Source organism: Atheta coriaria, unplaced genomic scaffold, assembly GCF_025399875.1.
Source record: "Atheta coriaria isolate IRGN ID8LTWV9N9 unplaced genomic scaffold, Caltech_Dcor_3.1 hic_scaffold_2_pilon, whole genome shotgun sequence".
Lineage (NCBI taxonomy): Eukaryota > Metazoa > Arthropoda > Insecta > Coleoptera > Staphylinidae > Dalotia > Dalotia coriaria.
Genome location: NW_027045444.1, coordinates 1418506 through 1444242, shown reverse-complemented (window position 1 = coordinate 1444242; position 25737 = coordinate 1418506). Strand labels below are relative to the sequence as shown.

The 25737-nt window shown below is 35.4% G+C and overlaps 1 protein-coding gene across 1 annotated transcript in view; it reads right to left on the bottom strand.

Annotated features, from left to right (window-relative positions):
• The window catches only part of bi (T-box transcription factor bifid), a 43240-nt gene that overhangs the window by 11221 nt on the left and 6282 nt on the right, over positions 1 to 25737 (bottom strand). Inside the window, 2 exon segments of the mRNA XM_065315130.1 lie at positions 16809 to 16962; positions 17466 to 17579. Of these exon segments, the coding sequence (XP_065171202.1) occupies positions 16809 to 16962; positions 17466 to 17579 (268 nt within the window).

Sequence of the window (25737 nt, the reverse complement as noted above, 5' to 3'; positions counted from 1 at the left end):
GTGCCCCTTTTTCGCTCGCTTGCTGGCTGGCTGCGTTTTTGTTGGTTTAGGCGCCGCTTTTTAGGGCCCGGTCGACGCGGCCACGCCGACTTGTTGTTCTTATTAATTTTCCGGACGTAGGTAGACGAAAGCAAGACAAGAAGGCAGCGACCTGGCCTCCGAGAATAATCGAGTTATAAAAATGAAGGCGAAAGATATTATTTATGTTAATGATGTGCGCGCACAACCCAAAGACCCACAAAATCAACCAAAGATCTTTTAAAACTGCAAGGAAACTTGGTTATGGTTGTTAATTTGTTACTGCAACTTTGACGCAGCGTAACTTGAAGAGTTTTTGAGATATTGACATTTTGGAAAGTTTAGAGTATTAAAGATGTAATAATCTATTAAATTTATTTTTCAAATGTAAAATGGCTCTTTTGGTTTAAAATATATATGACTTTAAAATGGAATAAACAATTTAAAATCATAAAAATTAATTTTCTTCTTTCAGCCCTTATAACTTATGATATTTTGTAACTAAAAATATGAATTTACGTTATAATATACTTGATTTAATATTCTATAAATCAAACTTTACAAAATTGTTTTATCTTAATTAGTTTTTGAGTTACAAGCAATTATGTAAAAACATATTTAGTAAAAATAAGTTTTGAGGCAAAATTTTTGAATTTATTTTTCAACACCTTGTATCTTGGGAATTTTTAAAGATATTCATTCCATTTAAACACTATTTTGTTGTAAATTAAATCAACTTTAAAGTCCACTTTACAATGTCTTCTTATCACCTAATGTTTACACGTTATCAGCCCAAAAACTCCAAAAAACAATTTTATATAAAAAAATTATTAACCTCACTTTGCACCCCAATAATTCCAAAACTCTTATACCTACAGATACCAACTAAAAACCACTTTATAAAACATTCAATTCTCTGCAAATAAACTTTTAAATCAAGGCTCTATCACGACTGGTTCATGAGTTATAAGCAATTTCCTCTCTTTTTTCAAAAATGAAGAAAAAGTCATTAATGCAATAAATAAAATTTTTTCCAGATTGTCGACAGCTGAAAATAAAAGAGTCCAAGAGAATCTGCCAGCAGAGGGCCGCCGAGAGGCGTGTTGCGGTGGCGCCAAGGTGGCCACACGAATTAAATAGCCAACGCACAACCTCCACAACTCGTTTCTGGCTCCGCACACACAATCCACGCAAGAAGTAATAAACGATCATCGTTTTATCTCGCGCTCTCCTCTCTCGTTTATTAAGTTACACATGCACGGCCATCCAATAAATTGTTTAATTGTATGCCATTATAACATTACGCCCGGTACGTGATCGGTGTTATTACGGTCGGAGCTCATTGTGTGCTTGAATTTTCACACCGCACGTAAACTGCAACATACGAGTATATTTGTTTTGTATTTGTTCATTTGTGTTTTGTTTAGTTGTGTTGGATGTGTTTGTGTATGTTATGCATAATATCGCGTGTCATTTTAATTCGTTTCATGCCGCGTATCGTTATCACCATCGGCGATCTACATTCGCGCGACACTCTGCGAGAGAGTCGAGTGCGTGCGAGTATGTACAAATGTTATTCGCAGGCGTGTGGGTGATTAACGCTATGCCGCCCTTTAATGAAAATTAAACGCTGGTGACGCATGCTAATTAACATTTTTTGAAAAAAATGTAAAATGTTAAGTTTAATCGACGATATCTTCTAAAATAATATAGGTATATATGTGTTTAAATCGGTATGATAGTTTTTGAGTTATTAACAAAAATCTAAAAAAATTCAGGCAAAATTTTTTGTCAACTTTAACACCCTGTATTTTCTATACTAATAAAGCTAGGTTAATGTTTTAAAAACATTTTTATGTCAAATTTAATTGTTTACAATTCTATTAAAAGATATTTTATTTATCTTTTATAATAACCGAGATATCACTAAAAATGTAAAACATTTACTTTTTAAATCAAAAAAAATATTTTTCTGTTTTAAAACCTGATAACTAAAAAACTAATAGTGATAACACATAATACCAAACTCCAAATGACGTGTAATTTAATAATCTTCCAAATACTTTTTACAAAATCCTCAAATTCTACTTAGTTTTTGAGTTATGCCCATTTTTATAACCGTACTCTAAACTTATGAAAAAATCTCTCTAAAAAACCTCGCATAATAACTTCATGACTCGATAATCGCACTCGACATTAGTTCCCAAAGCATGGCGCAACGATTCGTAAGAAAGCCAGAAATTACAGGCCTGCGTGTGGCTTGCAGGACCTCTCTCTGGGAGAGCGGTTGCGCCTCCTCCGCGTCGTGCGTCGGATCGTTATGGGAGGTTGATCATTACGCTCGATTATCGTGCATTAAAGGTCTTAATCGGGAAATATTAATTTGGCTCAATCAGCGTGCAGACAACGGCAGACAATGTCTGTTGGCCCGACAATTACGGCTCCGGCCCCGGTGCCGGCCACCAGCGCGCGACTTCGATCGTGATTTGTGACTCGAGCCACACACGACGACGAGCTGATTATTAGAAAAAACAAAAGGAATGCGGTATTATTGAGTACACGAAGAATTATGATGGTGGAACAATGAATTTTTGTGTGTTTTTTTTGTTTTTTGAGCTTGTAAGGCGTTGTTTTGAGCGAAAAACAGGCGTTCAGTGTGTGGCATGGGAGAGTGATAAGTACCCCTCATCAATCATCACTGTTTCCACCGAAAACACTAACTGGGGGGACGGGACACTGACATTTATGGAGGAAAATACTAAATGTTGCAACAAATTCTGCGGAAAAATTTAAAACCAAATTTTGAAACCGCGTAACTTTTTAACTAATAAAGCTAGGGAATTGATTTAAAAACTATGTTATGTGGAATTTATACTTCTATGAAAATATTTTTTGACATTTAAAATATCATAATTGGTTTTGAGGTTATTTTAAATTTAAGAAAAAATACATTTTTTGGAAAAAAAAATTTTGACGCCCTGTAACTCTGCAACCAGTTACACCAAGATACCAGGTCTACGTATTAAAAATCCCAATTTTAATCAGCTATTAGTTGGTTTTTAAATTATTTTACTATCTATAATACTTTTTGATATATCATCAAATTTGTAACTAATTTCAAATTTTTGCAAAACAAAATTTATTCAAATTTTAACTTCAAATAACTCTACAACTTTTATACCCACATAAATGATCCAGAAGCAATATTTTGTGGAATTTACTCGTCTTTAAAATGCTTTTTGAATTTTTCAAAAATCTCTCACCGTTTTGGCACAAACCGTAAAAAACCAAACTTGTGATTATTCACGTGTAATTACCGCGAGACAGATGTTTGGCACGACCTGGTATACACCAGCTAAAAACGTATTCGTATGCGCGAGAGCGTACCGGAGCCATTTACTTTAGTTTTCGAGTTCATCATCGCCGTCATCATCGATGAACAACGCCCCGAGCTGTCCGAGCTAAAACAAACATATAATTATGGATATGAAGAACCTCTGCGCGAGCCCAAGCTGGCGGCCGTGTTGTGCCATCTCGTTCCAACGCTCACTCCAACAAGGTGATGACGGTTTGTGTGTTTTGTAAATACGTAGGTATCGGTCGCCGGCGAACCACCCCTGTTGCCGCTACGGCCCGAGACCGTGGCACCCGCCGCCGAGGCCCCAAACACTGTTATTATGCTCTCCGCACGCTCATCTCATCCATCTTTCGACGCACTGCGCTTCTTCGACTTGGACAATGTACATTATTCCTTCACGTTTATCGTCCGTTTTGTCGTTGGGAGTTGTTTTTGTTTGTTTTTTTTTCGTTGAGGTGGTTTAATTCATCGTTTTCAGAACGGAAAATAATGTTAATTTTTATGTCCTTACTTTGGGTTAAGATTATAGTATGATGGCAGTAGACGTCAATATTGAATTGCAGCTTATTTTAAAGGGAATTTAATTGGCTATGAGGTGCCTTTTGCAGAATTTAAAAATATTGCTTTTTGCAAAAGTTATTTAGCAAGTTCTAAAATAATTACAAAAGAAAAATTCGCTTTTTTCCATAATTTTAGTGAAGTTCAACACGTTTTTAATATATTAACAAATATGACTGTAACATTAAATTTAACATCAAAAGTTTTGGAATTTAATCGGCTATAAACTGGATTTTAAATAATTCTTCTCATAATTCTTCTTCTTATCAGCATTGACGTAAACTTCTAATTAGTAAAGTAATTACAAAAGCACCTACCAAATAAATCGTGTGTTTTGTTTTAAAATTAAACAATGACGCTATTAGTTATTAGATAATATTTTACTACTATTTTATAGTAAATTTAATTGGCAATAAGATGGTTTTTACGGAACTGAAATATATTAATAACAAAAAAAGTTATTAATAAATTTATAAACAAAAATAAAAGAAACGAACTTTTTGCAATTTAATTTAATCTTAACTAAATTTTGCAATTCATTTTAACTATAGATCCCTAAAGATATTTTTATCAAACTTTGTCTCAAAAGTTTTGCAATTTAATAAACTATTAAATGCTTTTTAAACAATTGAAATATTCTGAAAACCTACTGAGTGAAACACGAAAATGTAAAATATTTCCAAAATCCACAACAAAACATTTTTGGCGTTTAGCCTTTTTTCGAGTGTTATCCGTCTGTATTCTAAATTTTGGGGCAAACAAGGTTAAGCCGTTTAAAGGTACTCTCCAGTTGCACCCCCTCCGGCGCTATTTACCACTGCCGTCATACAAAGCAAACTCTTTCTCGATGCCCCGCGAAACACAAAGACGCCGAACAAAAGCCGCCTGAAAGAAATCCAGAAGCCCACTTACGAACAAACCATCCACAACACAAATCCAAACACCGTCCAAACACACACCGGGCTTTGCATAGGCAGCGGCCGTTTGTCGGCGTCTTCTCACCGAAATTACGGAATTACCCACATGCTGCTGCTGCCGCTGGTGGTGCGGTGCGTATGGGCATTAACCAAATTAACAAAAGACGATCGCCCACAGGCCCACAATGCGCGCAGGCTTCAAGAACAAATCGGAGCGGAAAATGAGCCATGAGAGACAACTCTGGATGAGGTGGTTGAATGAAGGGCGAGATGAAGAGATGAAGATGCGCTTGGCTGGAGGAGCAAAAAATTTCGGGGCGCAGATGACGAATAATTAGATGAGAGCGGAGATCAAAAGATTCCCGAAGTGGAGCCAGAGACAAAACGCGCTTGGTTGTATGAAGCAGATGAAGATCTCTTTGCGGTCGTCGGTTGTCATTTGCACCTTTTGGTGAGTATACCGAAAACAAGTGCTATTCACTGCTTTTTTGCTTATAAGACACCTGTTGTTGCAGAAATACAGATTTTAGGAGGATATTTTTTTGCATTTTTTCAAATAACTTTGAAAGTATTTAATATTTTTTGATTTTGTAAAAAGCATCTTAAAGGCAATAAAATTTTTCATTAGTATAGCTGAAATTAATGTTTGTTATCATAAGAGATCCTAGTGTTATCAAGTGATAAACTCAAAATTTTAAGAAATTATTGATACAATTCTGTATTCAAAAGCAATTTACATCCATACGTTTTGGAATTAGGAAATTTTTTAAAAGTCATCTTATTGCCTGTAAAATTCTCTTTATCATAACCTTAAACATTCCAACCTCAAAAAATTTTATGACAGTTTTATTTAATGCTAAATTTGAAATTAGTTTTTTTTCAAAAATATTTTTTTGCTTTAAAACTTAAATAACTTTAACAATTTTTAATATTTTAAAATTTTGTAAAAATCATCTGATAGACAATTAAATTCTCTATAAAATTGCTTCAAATATTTTTAATATTTATAAAAGAATCTATAAGTAATGATGAGTTAAACTCAAAAATTATTCCAATTTTTTTCCTAATCCAAGTAATATACTCAAAAACACCTCAAATTCCCTCTTATATCTCAACTCAATCACTTTTTCAACCTCACAATAAAAAAATAACCTCCTCGTTTGACAATAATGCGACCCGACACTCTCGCCCGAATGAACCCGGAGCGCGTCTCCTCGGCTCAGCATTAACATCGCGCTGAGGGTTTCCGCGCCGGTGACCAGCGTCGGAGGCGTCCGAATGTTGGGCCCCGACGTGGTCGGCGCGCTTTGGCGGCGAGATTCAGACAAAGCCGGCGGCGAGAAATTGTCCGGCCGGGCGACAAGTTACACGCACCTTCGAGGGCACGCCGCGCGCGGGGCCCAAATATGCGCGACAAGATATCCGCGCGCATCCGACCGTAATGGATGCGTTTAATTTTTGGCCCATCGGCTCGGAAAGTCAAAGGAGCCGCATGGTGCGGTCGCGATAGATGGACGCGTCGATATCGAGTACATTTCACAAGAATATTAGTCATTTTGGATCAAAGTTTTTTTGGTGAATTTGAGCAGTGGTTTAGTTTTTTGACTGGGAAGGTTTGAAGAAATTAAGTGAGGTTATGTTGTTATACATTTTCTGAAAGATAATTAAATTATCTATAAACTACTGAAAAGATTATTTCAGAATGTTTATTAGTTCTTGAGTTATTGTTCTTTAAAGTTAGAATTAAATAATTTTTTGGTTGTTTTATGCAGTGAGTGCTTCAATCAATATAACTCCCAAAATACTTTTTGTATTTTTTTCGTTTAAAAACCAGTTTATAGATAATTAAATTATCTTTAAAAGAATGTATCAACAAATAATTTGGGATTATTAGTTTGCCTATTACAACGTTTTTAAAATACAAAATATTTTTGCAAAAATTGAATTTTTGATATTTTTAGAAAACTGCTTCCAAATTCTAAAAACATGAAACACATAAATAAATAATATATATTCTTAAAGATAATTAAATTGCCCTTAAAATGACACTATGCATGACTTCCTAACCCTTTGCCAACCCTAATTGGCCGATGTCAAAGTTCAATGTTCATTTCGTAGCTCCGTAGCTTCCATCATTTTTCGCTTATTATTTGCTTATTAAGGGCAAAACAAACATTTTCCACAACCCGCCTGTCAACACATCGGTTTTCCCGCTATTCATTTGAGGCTTCGCCTTGTGCTTCACCCCATGTTAATCCATTTTGTCGGGCGTCGCACAAACGTGCTCCCCGCTTGTACATACAAGCAAAAGGGAGAAAAGGGTGCGAAAGGGTGTCACAGGGTTGGTGCCGTGCCACCCTGCTGCAGTCCTGCGGCCCTTGCACCTAATGCAATAACCACATTGAGGAAAAACGCATTTTTCAACCGGGCGCTCCCTCCTCGGCACCTCTCGAGGTCTTCATGGGCGACGCCCCGAGGCGTGGTTGGCCGGCGCGCGCTCCCGCCGAATGAAGACATATGTGTGTTGTGCGGGTCGAAGCGGGGACAGCAGGAAAGGAAAGAAAAAAGCTGCTGGCGCCGAACCGGAGTGAACAACTTCCACGCTAAGGAGAAGAAGTAGAAGAAGAAGAAGGCAGGACAAGCAATTGCAGCCGTGGTGGTCCGACATGGTGGGACATTTGTCAAGATTTAGCAGGACCCCCTCTCTCCACTCGGGGCCTACCGCACAGCAGGTTGGAGTAATCGCGTTTGTTGCAGGCGGTCATTTGTCTTACAAAACGAAATCCAATTTTAAACCGCAAATACCATCACTTCCAAAACACTTACAAGGGTCTACCATATATCATTCGAAAGGGAATTTAACCCTCTACCATGTTCTTTTTAAATATTTAAGATATCATTCTCAGTTTTTAATAAACATTAATTTGGTAAACATAAAAATAATCATAAAATTATTTACAGTGTTTTCTTTAACTCCTTGTAGAATTCTTAATTTTATAACCTCAAAAGATTTATATACCGCATTCTAACCTCAAATAAACCCTCTTTCATATGCTATTATTCCTAAATAGGTATCTTCTTTTATATTGTCATAATTCAAAGTTAAAATCAATGTTTAAAAATTTTTGTAAGTGCATAACATAAATCTGTTGTTTATTGACACTTTACGCCTCATTGTGATTGACATATGACGTTTTTGTCAGAGTAAATAGGTGCTAATTGTTGTACATTACTGCCGTTTGACACTTTGGGTAAAATTGTCAAAATTAGCAAGTCTTTCATTGGGTTGTATGCGTTTTATGCATGTTAAGTAGTCATAAAGTCAATATCAACATTTATTTACTGCTAAAGTCCAAGTAAAGAAATGAATGTCAACGTGTCATATATCACTGGAAAGCTTGTTAAAAGATGCATTAAATGAATCACTTGTTTATCTGTGATTTTTAGTTTTTAAGTTATCTTACATCATAGAAAAATTTTCAATTTTTAGTTTTAAAATGATTTTTGTTACTATTTTATTTATATCGTGAAGTAGGTTTTATTTGTTAATAATATCTTTTCATATTCGGATAGATTATTAAATTCTCTTTAATTTGACTTATCACATGTCATTGTAGACGTATTAAATACAAAGTAATCTTTACTCGAATTTGGCATAAAAAATCGTCAATTTTTAGCATTTTCACTATGATTTTGTTTATATTTTTGTTAATAACTAACTTAATATAAAATTTCTAAACAATTTTCATATAAACCTAGACAGGTGATTAAATTCCCTAAAATTTAACGTCTCCCCATTATTCTAATGATTATTATTATGGTAATAATCAACCATCAAACTCAAACTAGCTATATAATAAAAAACTCGATTACTGCTTAGAAAATACGCGCTGTCAACGTGCGTTGATTAATGGCATCATTACACCACGAGGTGTCGATGTGAGCCGGCGCCACAAAATGGATGCCCGCGCCATTGGGGTAGTTTTCGTAGAACAATACACCGCGGAATGAAAACCTAAATAAAAGCGCTTACAAACACACCCCTTCTGTGGCATCATGGCGCCCGAACTTATAATCGTTAAGTGCGCATTAGCATCGAGAAATCCCGCACAATCGAACCACATTTCCATCCCTTAGAGACCCAGGGCAAAGAAAAAAAAAACAGAAAACACAACACGAGTGAAACGCGCGCATTAGCGATATGATTATTAACGACGTGAAGGCGATAAATCGATAACGCGCTAGTATTCCTAACGACTGTTTGATGTTTGTCCATCGGGGTGATTTCCATCCCTGGCGCACACCCCTAACAAATGCAATATTCATTTGTGCAGGAAATTATTAAACACGAGACCGAGCAATAAGCAATAATCATAAATTTGTTACACTTTGAATTTTTAACCCTTAAAAACCTCGTATTTCTATTTTCATCCCTTTGTATAGAAAATGGAAACCACCCTTAGTTGTAGTAAAGACATTTATTATTGATGTCAGATGCATGTCGTATTCGTTTCGTGTCGTACTGGTACGTCGACGACGTTTTTCTTCGACTCGCCACCCTACATCCCCTAACGATAGACATGGCGGCGGCAACGGTGGCAGTGGTGGCGGTTGTCTATTTTTCAACAGTTCGCCGCGCGATTGTTTGTTTTGTCGCTCGTCGACTCGCGTTAGCGAATGCTTTATGCATGTCCGATGCGCTTTTACGTGACGCCTGCGTGTTCGTTACATCAAAGTTTATCAAATCGCCCGTTAACTATTCATCCCTTTTCAACGTCGCTTGGAAGGCATTGCATGTTTGTAAAAACTTTGATTTTTATTATTGTTTTGAAGTAAAGTAAAGAAGAGTAAAGTTTAATTTTTATGTTTTTGATTGTAACTTTGGTTAAAATAAGGGTAGAAAGTTGTTAGGGGTGTTGTTTTAAAGCCAGTTAAATTATCTTTCGGATAGATGTTAAATTTTGTTTAAAAATAAGGGTTTTGTGCTTGATTTCTACAAGTAAAGTTGATAAATATAAAAAGTTTATGTAAAAATGTATTGAGGTAGTATTTTAGCAATAACTAATAAAATATTAATGTAAATTTAAATTTTTTTAAAGAAATGGATAGCTAATAATATTTTCTATTGTATTCGGTAATAAAATTGTCAAAAATTGCAAGAAATACAAAAGATATTCACCCTCAAACTAAAATTTTTAATTTTTTGCAATTTTTGCGTTTTGTTTTTTACTTATTATTTTTTAAATAATTAAACTTTCACTAATGATAAATAAACGTGCTAAACACCATTTTGTAGGTGAATAAATTATCTACAAAATTAATTATAAGAACTGCCCAAAATCTTATGATTAAGTACCTTTTTTGTTGATTAAACTTAAATTTTCAAAAAAAGTTTTACAATTTTTACCATGAATTTTGCTTTTATTTTGCCTATAACTAACAAACTACTCATTATAAAATAAAACCCTATACATCATTTTAAAGCTGATATAATTTCCTTTCATGTGACACCTTAATAATTCTCTTATCTCTATTTTTTATCACCTTAACTTGACAATAAACTAGCACTATATGTCCACTTCCACTTTCCAACACTCAATTCCCGCCTTTACGATCGATTTTTCCCTCTTTCCCCACTATACAAAATTTGTCATCTGTTGACATTAATAAATTTAACTTTTCCCATTTCGACGCGCCGAAAAAACAACTTTTCCGTTATTACCCGTAGTTTTTCCGCGTTTTTACGACGCGCATAATGGAACGCGTCGTGCAACTCCCAGTTGCGTGCCACCCCACAACCCCCGAGGTACGAGTAGTGTGGAAAAACTACAACTAGAGAAAATGGCCACAAGAAGGGAGTCGGCCGGGAAAAAGAGAAAAAAGGTGGTAATAGCGGTCGTGCAGTTGGCTGGTTATTGAACCACGCACGAACTACATAAGGGTGCAGAGGGTATAAGGGTAGTTTATGTCAAAACCGGAAAAATAACCCACACACCAACATAATATTCAGTGTGTTGTTATATTTGTGTTTGTGTGGAAAGAAAATCGACTTGATGCAAGTTGTAAGTTGTAAGTTTTTCCATGTTGTTGTGTGTGGCACCCCTCGATACACCTTCCCGAACACCATAATTCCGTAGTGTTAATGCTACATCGAAATGGCCACTAATACAACAAGGTGTTCACTTCATGTCCGCGAAGCACGCGATCGTGCTCGCCTTTTTTCCTTGCTTGGTGTTTTTTCTTTCGTTCTGCGCGCGTTTGTAGCACCGCCATCATCATCGGCCAGCACACGCACTCTAATTCCGGCGCGCTATGGATTATTGCGTTCAATGTCCTCGAAAATTCCGCTAGATAAGTTTTTTCGGGGTGATTAGAGGCATTGCTGGACGAGAACAACTTAATTTTTAAATTCTCAACGTGAAACATTCCGCAAAAAGCGCCATTAGCGTATGTGGAATATGATCCAATATGGCCGACCTACGTCAGTACACAGGTAATTACCTGTGGTATAAACTAACGTTTACAGATTAGAGAATTTTTTGTTGGATAAAGAGTTATTTGCTGTCAAAGTTCAAATTATACTTAATTTTAGTTGAAATTTTTATGAAATTTTTCGACTTTAAAAGGAATTTATGCAAATTCTGATAAGACTTTGATAAAAGTTGATAGTGGAGTATTTAGAGAATTTAATTGGCTATCGAATGATATACCCTTTTAAAATAAATATTGATTGTGTCAAGAAATATTAAGGTTTTTCCGACTCAAGTCAAATAAATATTTTATTAAATATTCTATTTTCAATTTTTTCGAAAAACTTCAATAAAGTGCCTTACAATTTGTTCAAAATTAACAAGAATACACCAAATTAAAGCTAATTAGTTGCTCTATCAACAAACCTATACATATTTTAAATTAAATAATTATCTTCGGATTTATCCGCTGTCAAACTACAAACTTCTCTTAAAAATCACATTTTTTTTTCAAAATTTCAACTTCAATTAACAATTACTCTAATTTCCTATAAAACCTTCACACAAATGAATACATCACTTTATAGAGAATTTATCTGGCTTACCACTAACATCATCCCCTAATTCCTAGCTTATACCAATCGCCCGTTATCGCCTTTTTTCTAACACGATGCCACTTGTCAGCAAACCACTACTCTCCTAGTAGTTTAAAAACGAATAGATCTCAAAGATCTCCCCGATAACGCCGACTCCACAGCACTCCCCGATGGTTAGACCGCATCGACTGCCAAAGTTAACATCATCCCTTATCTAGATCTATCCGCGCTGCGTCTATCGACCCCAAAACCAAAAGATGTGCATCTGGTCGACGTAATCCAATCTAACGCATCTCCTATTCACTTTCGAACCATCGCATCCCCCTGGGCGCCCCTTGAATACGAGTGTGAGTGCTACCACACTTTTAAATCGACGACTCGATCATGCCCATTCCCATTGGATGCGAAAATATCGCCGAGTAAGGAATATCGATGAGAGCGCGTCCTGAGGGGAATACGCAATGAGAATCGGGGATGAAAATATCGAACGCGCACACATTTCGGCAAGGAGTGAGGCGGGATGAACAGGGCGAGTCGTGGAATCGCATTAAGTAAATTCGCGAGCGCGTACACAAAGTGCGGGAGGCGGCAGCCTGCTCGCTTTCATCCCTCAAAAGGAGGCGCTTTTCCCTTTTATGATGCCACAAACAGACACTACGTTTTCCGGGTGCAGCGGAATAGAGTACAATCGGTGAAATGGAAAGTGTAGAATGGGGTTGTAGGCCTGAGATACTTTTTGGACATCTTTAAAGCAAGATAAAAGGTGTGCAAAGTAAAAAAACTCAAAAATTTTGAAGAAATTTTTACAAAGTTTCAATTTTGAGGGTTGATAACTCATAGTAATCATGAGATATTTTTAAATTTTAAAATTCTAGATGATAGAGAATTTACTTGTGAATCAATATATGTCAAAATATTAGTAATGCATATTGTGAATCATAAGTTATTCTTGTTTTAGTAAAATATTACTCTTTTAAAAAATCTTACTATTGTATTTTTGTCTTACTTAATTTCATTTTACTAGGAGTTCTTTTAGGGGTAGAAAAGATTCTTGTACACCATTTTATAGGTGATTAAATTCTACATCTAACTGTTTTAAACAATGTCCCCATATCTGTACCATTCCCTTTGAAATTTTAGAGTAAACTTGTAATTTCCAAATTTTTACAAATTTTTCAACTGAAACACCCTGTAACTTTCATTAAACTTGAAAAACCTACTCACTCAGTATATCAAATTAAAGGGTATAAAATTCTACATGTGACAACCCTAAGAAACATCAAAACTCATTGATCTTCATAAAGAAATCTTCACCTAAACTTGAAATTAACAAAGTTTTTCCGTTTTTATCACCTAAAACACTCTGTAACTTTCTTCAAATTTGAAAAACCTACTCACTCAGTATATAAAATTGAAGCGTATAAAATTCTACATCTGATGACCTTAAGAAGTATCCAAAAATCATTGATCTTCCTGATGAAATCTTTACCTAAACTTAAAATTAACAAAATTTTCCCTTCTTTTTCCACCTAAAACACCCTATATCTCCTATAAATTTAGAGATACTTATTTCCTCTGTATATAAAATCAAAGAATATAAAATTCTGCGTCTTGTGATGCCGTACATTCCCATTTTGCATGCTGGCGTGTGTATGTAATCCGGTGTCAAACAAAGTGTTTGACCGAAGCCGCCTGACCATGAATCCGATATACCTGCGCGCATTAATTAATTAATGAACGCGCTCGTGGCGGGGATATTAAAACAAAACGCGCGAGCCTCCCGAGTGAAATCACCAAGATAGTCTCCGGTCTCCGGGGCCGTGGCATTTTTATTATCGCACTCGACGGAGCCTAGCGTCCGGCGCACGTCTAGCTGTGTGGTCCGCGCGCGAGTGTATCTAACTTAACTTAAGTAAGATACACTACACAGCCAGGAGGAATTAAAATAAAATTCCATATCGTCGATTTCGTTCGTTTCTCCTTTATATACACACACTTATCTCTATATGATGTGTGTGTTGAGAGTTGAGAGTTTCGAGCGCGGCGTGATTTGAGAAAAACCGGGCGCTAATTAAGTGTCCGACAGTCTCTTTTCAGCGTCGTTTAATAAGCGTCGTAAAAATCGTCGTCGAAATCGTAAAAATGAAATCTCTTTCCTGCGACATTGTTGGGCTGGCGGCGCTGCGAGCGTCGTCGGTGAATATCAAAAATTTCATCAATTTCACCGCAATTAGACTGGACCCCGACCGTTGGGCCCCTGCTCCGCGGAATCCATTTCCATTCAGCGATACTCGGAAATCGGCAGCGGCGCGAATAAAAATGCCGGGGATTGTTCACAGGCAAAGACACTTACGTTGAAAACTTATGCTATAACCGGACTGCAAGTGAAGCTTTTCTTGCGATATATACATCAAATCATAGGTAATTAAATTATCTATAAGGTGGAATAATTATTTTTATAGAAAAGTTTGAAAAAAGTTGGAAAATTTGATGGTAAAGTCAAAAATTTGAAAAATTTTTATGAAAAATTGTTTAAAAACAGTATAACTTCCGTTATAATAAAGGGATTTTAGTGGACCTGACTTCAAATTATAGCCAGTAAAATAACCTATAAGTTGATGTATAACAATCCTATTTTATATAATTTTTAATAAGAGTTATTTAACCTCAAAATCAAAACTCTCAAATTTTCACTTTTTGTTTTTTGCCTTTTCAAAGCAATTAAAGCCTATTTATTTAAAACTCAAATATTTAAAATTAACAACAATTATAGCCAATAAAATTTGCTATCATGTGATATGTCATTCTCTGCAATTGCTTTATTTGTTAGTATTTTATTAAAGATTTAAGTTGTAAAATTATTTTTTCCAATGAAAAGTTAAACAAAAGCCTTTGTAGAACTTTTGGTGATAAGAAAACATTATCGAAGAAAAGTCTAAAGTAATCAGTATTAAATTACCTACAAAATGATGTATTACACTTTAAATTTCCACAATTTCTAAAGGTAGTTCTTGGCCTTTAAAGTTGAAACAAAAAATTTTTTTTGCACATTTTTGAATTTTTTTCAACTTTTTCCTGTTTTCTCCGAAAATTGATGACTAAAACCATAATGAAAAATCGTGTTTATAATCCAGTGCCAGGCAGCTCATTAACAAACTCACGTTTCGCCCACCGCTCGCGTGATAACTGCTGATAAGCCCACATTTCGGGCATGCGAGACCGCACAGTACGTCCGCGCATTAACGGCGAGACATTAGCTACTGTTAACTGAGCCAACAAATATGTCTCCACACTCATACACGTACGGTGTGGTCTCCCGACCATCTTCACCACGGCTCACATTTCTCCGTCGGTTTTTATGCGTTTTATGTCCTCTGCACCATCACTCGGCCGCTGGAAAATGCCCGGTAGCCTAACGGTGGCCGGTGGCAGCGATAACGCGCTCGTAATTTAGATATCCGCGTACACCGAAAATCACTTAGTTTTAACGCTGCGCGACCGCTCCGAACGCATTACGTTATCTCCGCACCTTCTTCATCATCACCAGGAGTATCGGTGTGTGTGTGTGTTTTATTGTGCGCCGGCTCGACGAATCGTTTAACTAATGCGAGAGCGCTTCTGTTATTACACCTCGGTGGAGGGCGCTGCATCAAAGGTGTGCGCGACGATATCGCGCCGGTCGATCGCACGTTAAACCTGGTGTATAGGTTACTCGTACTCGAGATGGTTGGTTTTCTTCTGCGCTGGTATCGGTTTATGTAAATATGTCGATGCGCCGGGTGTGAGGTCTGAGTATTTTGTGTACGAGGAGAGTTTTTTGATGGTGATCGCGCGGTCTGTCTTTCGGGGACGATAACGGCGCAACTAAGTGGAGTACGTACAAATAAATTATGGCGTTTTATAGCGGATTTTAGTGGCTATCTGATGGTATGTTTACCAATTTTCTGTCATTACCATGGAAATAGTTAGCGATCATTTTCTAAGATCACCATAAAATTTTTTTAATTTGGTTGAAAGTTTTTCAAAGTTAAAAATATACCATTTGTAAATATATTTATGAATATTGTTATATATGTCTAGAAAGGTATTTAAACATACTTTATTTTAGTTTTCAAAATGGGTCAATAACTTTTTGCAAACAAAAGTTATTGTCCTTTAAAATACCAAGTGCAAAAATGAGTTGATTTTGCAAAAAACAGCATAAAACTTAAAAATTCGTAATAAATCAACAAATCACTCAAATTTATTAATTAATACTTCAAATTATACCTAATTAATATACTTTTATGATAAAAGTTTCTCCGTTCAAATATCTCTTAACCGCGCTTCATAATTCTGTGTCAAAATTAAATATTTCTAGATATATGCCGTTTTCAAACGTAATTTTTGTAATTTAAGTTGAAAATACGCCATTTTGAAACATATTCTTAAATATTATTAAACATGTCCGAAAAGTGAATTAAATATACTTTATAATGACCTTTTAACCACTTTAATAACTATTAAGAATCAAAAGTTAAAAGCATTTGAATTTTGCCTCTTCAATCAAAAAAATATTTCTTCACCATGTTTCGTCAGCTTAAAAAATTAGTAATAATCCACCTATTCAACCAATATTAACAATATTTACATCAAATTAAAGCCAATAAAATTTCCTTCCAGATAAAATTTTCTCCCATTAAAATATCTCATATTCTATCCCCAAATTCCCCAAAAACAAAGAAAAAATAAAAATACCCAAAATGGACTCCATTGACTTGAGTGCATCAAGGTGCTTTGATTTCTTCCCCACACACCCCTCTGACTACCAGGGCGCGTATACAATCACACACATTCATATACACATAGAGGTTTATAGAAGGGGCGAATGAAACGAACGTACAATACTTACAAAGCCGTGCTTGTCACTGATGTTGTTCGTCAGCTTCAGCTTGTGGAAGGAGACCACTTTCTGCATCCACTGCTCGCCGGTGGACGGGCTGTCCGGATGGATGTACATCCGTTTCGGCATCTCCGGGTCGGCTTTCCCAGCGACCATCCAACGACTGATAACAATAAAAATATTAATCCCCCCGAATATCATCAATAAAACTAAACTACTAGGTTCAAAAAGATTCTACAACTAAAAAGATAGAAAAAAGGATTTGTTTTAAAAGAGCTAGAAAGATCTCCGGTAATTGACTAAAAGTGTTTTCGTATGTAACCAAACTTGCATGCAAACTACCAATGAGTAAATGAGGTTAGGATTTTTGTATTTTGTGGTTGAGGTTAGGTTACAAGACGCATGCTTCGTGCCTTTTTGTAAATTTTCACGCATCGGGTATCTGTTTTTTTTTTGTTCTGTTTTCTTTTTTGTCGGATTTCGGGCTTTGATGAAAATTCCAAATCGCAGCAAAAAAACTGAATAATAAAAAAACAAACACCCGAAAGGATTTTTTTTTGTTTGGAAAAATTATCCGCGCACTAGTAAGTATATTGTTTGGATGGAGAATAAAGAAGAATGTTATTTGTACTTGTCCAGATTGAACTGGAGAATATGGTGGCTAACCTGTTGTGGAATTTATATCTACAATCGTCAGCGGCCACGATGTCCATTAGCAGAATGTATTTGGATTTTTTATCAAGGCCCGATACACGCACTTTGTAGGCAGGAAACATGCGCCTGAAACACAATATCGCACAATCGTTGGTAACGGAGGGCACACAGAGAAAAGAGGTGGTTTTTGTGTACACAGTGAAAACACTTTTAGTTTTTTTTTTTTGAGTGAAATTTTGCGATGGAAACCCAATAAAATCTTTCTAGCTCCGCGGAGAGAACTTTAGAGGGTTTCACCTGTTGTGAAATTTGTAGCGGTAATCGTCGGCGGCGACTATGTCCAAGAGGAGTATGTATTTCGCCTTCAGGTCCAACCCGCTCACTCTGAACTTCATTTGCGGGAACATTTGTCTGGAAAGTCATTCCCAAAACAATCATCATTTTGGTCAACGGCTAAAAATGTCAGTGTTTTAGCGATAACTCGGAGAGTTTTTAGTGTATAGGGACGCCATCTTGGATTATGGTTCTTTGATATATTCTTTATAAGATGACAATTGACAATTGGTAAATATTCAATAATGGGATCTATTGTTTTTTGACTGCCAAACTTTGAAAATATTTTGGGTTAAAAGGAAATAATTTTACTATTTTGGCGATAACTTGGAAAGTTTTAAATATATAGCAACGCCATTTTTAATTTCTCTTTTCGAATATATTTTAAATAATGTGACAACATTTTGTGATAATTCAAAAATTAGATCTATTGTTTTTTGGCTGCCACAAATTGCAAAAATTGAGAAAATGTAAAAAAAATTAAATAAAATTTACTTAAACAGTGATAACGCGGGAACTACTGATAAGAACACCACTAAATCTTGGATTTATATTTTTCATACTATTATCAACGTTGTTCCAAAATTTGGTTAAAATTTGATAAGCAGAACTATCATTTTTTACCCCTTAAACATGTGTTAAGTCCATGAAATTTCAAAATAAGAAAATTTAACTTTAAACCTCCATAACTCAGAAACTAAATTATCCATAACCTCAAAATTTTTCTCAAATATTCTCACATATCTAATAATAATATGTATAAAATTTGAACAATTTCCAATAATTATTACACCCATTTTTTATCCCTTAAAATAATTTTTTCAATTTTTTTTAAATTCTTTGTATTTTACTCTTAAAATCGGCCCAAAATTTTATAAAATCTTCTTCTTATCATTCTAATATTTTTAATTTGATTTAGTGAGGCACATATCGCCGTGGTTGACCTTTTCCTTCGCCGACGTGCCCTTTTAAACTTGACTCCCTGGGCGTAATTCGACACTCTTCGCATTTGACGCGCCACAAATTGCTGACATCTCTTATCACCAACAAGATAACACGCACTCGGCAGTCGCGCGAGTATCAATTAATCATCACACAAGACGCGCATTTTATCGCCGTCGACGCGATAAAAAGGCAATTTGTTAATGACACCCTGTCGCATAAATCATTCACATGATTGTCGATACCAGAATCGAATCGAATCAAATTGCGATTTGTACCATAACACATACATTTTTATTAATTCAATATTTTCATATTTCGACTGCTTTTAGCACTTAACAACAACAAAAAAATCACTTAGCACCATTTTGACGCATTTTTTTCGTCTAATTTGAGCGTTTGCGTTATCATCCTTGGAGATCTGTTTGTTTTGCGTCTTCTCGACTTGTTCTCAAACCCATAATAACTCATAATTATAATAAGTACTTTTAGAATACTTAATTTCTATGCGTTCGGGTACTTAATGTTCCATTCTTCACGTTTTTATTTCGGTGTGCGCGCGCGCTGAGGGACGAGTCTTCCTTATTTGTCTTTCATTACGTGCGGTGCACGAGTGTTGGCGAGTTAGTTAAGTAATAACGGCGCAATAAAGAGAGAGACGTGCGCGGCGCACAGGCGCCGCATAATTGAACCGAGGCCGAAAAGTCGCTTACCAGACCAGCACGGAACAAAAAACATCAAAATTTTTGTTGTAAAAATTTATATTTTTTAAATCTTTAAAACTCAAGAGGTTTAAAAGATACATTAATTAAATTTTGTATAAGTGTAGAGGGGTGTTATATGAATATTCGCTGAAAATTTGATGTAAATCCGACGAGTAGTAACAGAGTTATAAAGCTTTAAACTTTAAGTAACTTCTTTTACGAACTGACTTAACTACATTTTCATGAATAACTCCTAAACTATTAGGAATATTTTAACCAAATTTGGTACACATAAACATGGTACCTTTATCTACCTCTATATAAAATTTCATCCCTATAGTGCCCTTATTACACCCTTAATTTATTAATTAAAAATTTTATGATTTTTATTTTTGCTGTAACATGCAGTATGAGAATGATAATGGTCAGACGATGGGTCCGATGGGTTGCGGTGCGCCCCCCCACGGGGCCGGCGCCACCGTCCGCCGCGTGTGCACACGCAGGAGCAACAAGGCGCCGAACAAACAAGACGAAGACCCATGCTAAGTCGGGTACAAAACGTCGGGCCGTGCACGCCGGGGTATAATCGTTTAATATTTAACGGCGAATGCGCCAATGCAACCCGACGAACACGCCGCACTCGCAACGTGTGCGCGCGCGCGCTCTCGAACAAACGCTTTTTGTTTTATCGCTGCTTTCGCATCGCGATCAACGTTTTCGGCTTGTTAGGAGACACTCAAAGAGAGCAAAAAACAAGGGGCTGATGGCAAACGGCCGGGGCGATTAAACAAGCGTCGAAACTAGCATATTAATGACGTGGAATAATTTTAGCGGGCGCGCCAGTGACTTAAGTCGCTTTAATCAAACAGTGAAAAATATTCCGCAAGTTTAAACGTGGATTACTCCTAAAGTATTTGGTATATTTTAATGGGGTTTGAAGCAGCTTATAGAGAATTTAAGAAACTATAATGGTGTAAAGTTTCAATAAATTTGTTATTGTTAATAATAAATTACAGAGTGTTTAGAAAAATAGTGATTTTTCAGAGCAACAAAAGTTTGTGTATTTTGGGAGTGAATTGTAAGCGAACTAATAATGTTACAGAATTATGACTCAGTGATTTTTGTAGCAAATTTAATCCTCTTTAAAATACTTTTTGAAATATTGTAATATCTTAATTAGTTTCTGAGTAAATCTAGAAAAAGTACGAAGTAATTATGAATAAAACAAATAAAGTTTATATACATTAATTCTAAAGTCACCAAAAATTGATCAACTTTAAACCGCGATAATTTATAAACCAATCGGAATATTTGAATTATACTGAAACCAAAATAAAGGAAATTTTATCAGTTATAAGTCATGTAAATTTTGATATAATCCATATTACAATTATTGAGTTACAGGGTGTTTTGTTAAAAGTTGATTTTTCTCCTTCAAAAAAATTGTTCAATTTTGACACTAATTTATTAACAAACTATTATAACCACAAAAATGAAATAAAAACCATTTTGTAGCAAATTTAACCCTCTATAGAATGACGTATAAACAGAACCAATCCCATAATTACTCCCAATGGAATCTGTTAAAACCTTTCAAAATGAATTTTTGCACCGCAAATTAAGTCATTTCTGCTATAAAAGCAATAATTACAAAGATATAATGATGGGTGGTGGTTTTTATTAATGCCTCGATCCATCATCCGGGGTGAGGTCCACTATACGATGATGAATTAATGCCAGGCGGCTCGGGAGGTTTGTTTGCCTATCCTACCCATGCCCTCCTCACCTAGTCAAGGGGGGTTAATCATCCAAGGCGCGCACATAATGCTCACCCCTCAAATATAAACTACACACACACACACCACCAAACCCCAAAAACCAACCCCGAAACGTAAAGAATAAAGGTAAATAACGGAAGGTGCGTTTAAGTGGAGCAGCCTTCACGTTATTAGCCCCAGTATGACAGCTGCCACTTCATCCTCCGAAGAGAGAGGATACTCGAAAGCGAAACTTAAATTTCGATGCAAAATATTTCAAAACTAGACGTAGAAACAATAAAACTTAATTGTTTTATTATGCGAGCCGACTGAAAAGTCGAAAAGGTCGAAATTTATTCGGATTGTTTTTATGGGCCCGAAAGCAAACGAAAAATGCTTCCATCGGCATTAGAACGCGCCACTATAAATCACCCTGTCATCCAAGTAGCCAGCCAGCTAAAAGGGACACCGATGAAACCTCGTTTTTCTAGTTTAACATGGGTTTTACATTGTTTTAAATTAATTTTTGAATTTTAAATTCTTTAAAAATACACAACAACTTTAAACTTAGATTGCGGCTAAAGTATTTGGAATATTTTTAAAATTAAGACGGCATTTTATAGCCTAAGAAATACTGCATTACATAGAATTATGTTTGTTTAAATATATTAATAATTGTTTAAATTATTTAATGTTAAAGTTGGCATATATAAATATTTTGTAAAAAAATCTTGTTTTACTAAACACTCTGTAAGTACAAAGCTATTAAAGATTTTTTAAATGTAAAAGATTCCTTTGATAAACAATTAAATTGTTTATATAATAAAGTTTTAATATTTAAAATAAAGTTATTATTAAAAAAGTTACAACAAATCAAAGTTGATGAATTCAAATATCTAAATTTAAAAACGTAAAATTAATAAATTTTATTCGAAACGCTATAAATACCAAACACGTTTGTGCATTTCAAAGTTTTATAGCTCGTTTTGAAGCTAATAAAATATCCTATAAAACCACTTTTGAATTATAATCATAAACCTAATATTTTGTAAGTTATCGCATTGCAAACTAACAACACACATTTTTTTACTAAAAATAACAACATTTTAAACAATTAAAGATTACTCCCATAATATTAATAATAATTAAAAACTTTTACCAAAACATAAAAGCCAGATAAATATAGAATAAAATGAAACTTGTCCGACTATCATATCATTAATAGTTCGTCTGTTATCCGATTGTAAAAAACGCCATTGCAATTTTTTAATTAAAACTCGTAAACCCCATGCATGATCGGCGTTCGATTATTAGTCGAGTGTGTGGTCCACATATTATAACAGGTGGTCTGCGCATGCGCAGCGCGCTTAACAAGGTGAAGACACAGTCAGGAAATCATAAATCAGTCGATAATAACACACAACCGATGTACGGCTGCGCATAGTATTTATATGCCTCTATGTGTGTAGTGCGCATGTGTGCGTGGATTAAGCAAAGACCGAAATTAACGCTCGGATGAAAATGTTAGCCCCGACTAATTCCTAATTGGTAATAGTTTTTCGAAATTGCCCCTCGAGCCAAAACGAACTTCTAGGTGTATCATCATCGCGTGTCTTTCTCTACCTGTGCGCTCTCCATCTCGGTGTGGCTTGTGGCTTGTGGGTAATTTAGTTGTTACGAGCCCAAGCAACTTAAATCTTCATTTTCGTGTGTGTGGACGAATTTAGAATTTATTGCCGTAATAGAGAGGAGCATTTTTTTCTTCTCTCTGCTCAACTCGTTTTTTTCTTCTCGTTGCGCTCAAACGAGCAGTTCTTCGCTTCGGTTAAATAATTGCTAATTAGTCGTGGACCTCACACGAACGCCGCAGACGGCGGACGTGCCTTAGCTAAGACACTAACAAGTTAATAACGCTCTCTTTTTTTGTTACGCGAGAGCTTTTTTCCACGATTTAAATCAGTTAAGCAACTGTTAAAATGCGAGAAACACGGATATATTAAGATATGAATCAAACGCCCCGACAAACGCTCGCAAACGATAATATTTGCATTTTTATTGACAATATTGTATTTGGAATTTAATTAGCTACAAAATGACATATTAGTTGACAAAATCCGTTGAGGCGTTCAAAAGATATAAGGCAAAATGTAAACTATTACAAAAGTGGATTAACTTAAGTAACTTTATGTTTAACCTTTAATAACTCCTAAACTATTAATGATAAGAATATATAACAAACGTTAGTTTGTAAAGAATTTAGTCCACTATTGTGTGGATAAATTTGGTTCGTTTATAATAAATGGTTTTTGAGATACAGAGTGTTTAGTAAATAAATCACCAAAATTTAAATTATGAACTTTAAATTACAATAACTACTTAAGTAATAAAGATATTTAAAATAACTAGAAACCATTTTATCAACAATTTAATCCTCTATAACTTCCTGAAATTTGACATTGAAATTATTATTATTATTAACAAAATCGTAAAAAAACAAAAAATTTGTCATCTCTATCCAAAAACTAATTACATCCTAGTCCTAAACTCTTGCGCAACAGCATGGAATGTGCCTGATCATATAATTTCACGTTTTCTCGCGGTCCTCGTGGCCGTAGCTCATGGGTGTTGAGCGTGATGGCCGTGTTGATTTTGATAATAATACGTTAATCGTGTGGCGCACAGCGCTGATCGCCGGGAGTCATCGCAGCGATTGCGCGCTGGAAAATAACAAATAACAGTCTTTCGGGGCCGCAGCGAGGCGCCCGTAGTGGTATAACAAGAAGAAAATTGGTTCTGGTTAGCACCTCGCGTCTGCATCGCGGTGGCGCCACACCGGCCACGAGGAACACCCAGCGATCTAACGCTGGCGTCTTCACAGCCATCAAGAGCGGCTTAAGTATTTTTAAGAGCTGTTTGAAGAGAGCGTTTACAGCGTACGACGTATGGGCTTTTTTGATGATGGTAAACACAATGCTGGGAGCGACTTAAGTTAAGTAATATTTGTTTGCTGCGTGATTTAGGTGGTATCAGGGTTGACTTTTGAAAAGTGTTTTATATCATTTTAAAGAGAATTTTACGCCCTATAATATAGTTTTTACAAAAATGTAATATATTAAAAATTGTAAAAGTTATGAACAAACAAACAAATTTTACAAAATGTAAAATATTTCACTTTTTTTAAATTAATTTTGGTTTTAATATGGCATGTTTGGTAATTTTTTTCATATACTTGCAAATATTCTTTTATATTTTGTTATACATCATTTTATAGATAATTTAATTTGCTTTAAAATAGTATTTTTTGTAAAAAAATATCATTTGTATTCAAAAAGTTATAAACAAAAACAAAAAATTAAAAAAAAATTAGATGTAATTTGAACTTTGACATTAAATTTAAGTAATTTCTCAACTTAAAACATAACCTCCAAATACTAAATATTAAAGACAATTTCACCCTCTACATAATGACACCCTCCCCATAAAAATTCCACCCCTCGTTCCCTAATTATTGCATTTTGAAATTTTTAAAACCAAAAAAAGTGAAATTTCTCTCTCTGCGGTCAAAGAATGAATCTTCGATGGGCATCTCGTCCATCATCGCTCTTGTTTATTTTACGTTAACACCAAAACACCCGAGAGGTACAATCGAGACGTATAATTATACGCCTGGCGCTGGCTGGCTCCGCGCAACCGTCAATTACGCTCACGTCTACATCGTGGACACTCAAAACACGGCCATATCCTGCCGACCACACACACCTGAACTGACCATTGACCAACACATCCCCAAACGCATGTAGGTATATTTGGCGAAGGGGCAAAAAATTGTTGGGAAGTAGGAATACCATAATCAAGAAGTGTTGGTGCGTGTGGTATGCGAATGAATGAAGGAGCAGAGATGAGAAGATGTGAGGATGGGTTGTGTGTGAACACATGATTTCGACTCGACGGACAAACGAGGTATGGTTGTATGGTTGTGCGCTGCGGTGATTAGGTAGGTAGTTTTCTCACCTACCGAACCTATTATTAACGAAACACTGCAAACGCGGAGTGCATGCCCGCCGGACGGTGACGATTACATAGGTTGAGCTTAAAACCCACAGTCAAGAACAAACAACAGGTGCAACTTACAGAGATTCTTATTTTTGCGTTCAACAAAAACATTTTTGTCCATATCTCCTAAAATATTAGTTATATTTAATTTTGATAAAAATGTGGTGATAGAGGGTTAAAATACCTTTAAAATGATGTATCACACTTTAAAAATACGTTTTCTATGATGAGTAATCATCAAAAAACAATATTTGACTTAAATTAAGTCACTTTTCACTAAATCCTCAATAACTCCTAAACTACTTAAGCTAGAAACTTGTGTCACATGTCATTTTATAGATAATTTAATTACCTTTAATATTATGTATGACAAAAATCCCTTCATCCCTTGAATAAGGGTGTTTTTTAATGTTTAAACTTTTAAAATTATAATTTTAATTTAATTCAAATGCAAACAAAGCATTATCTAAACATTGCATCAGATTTTGAAATATT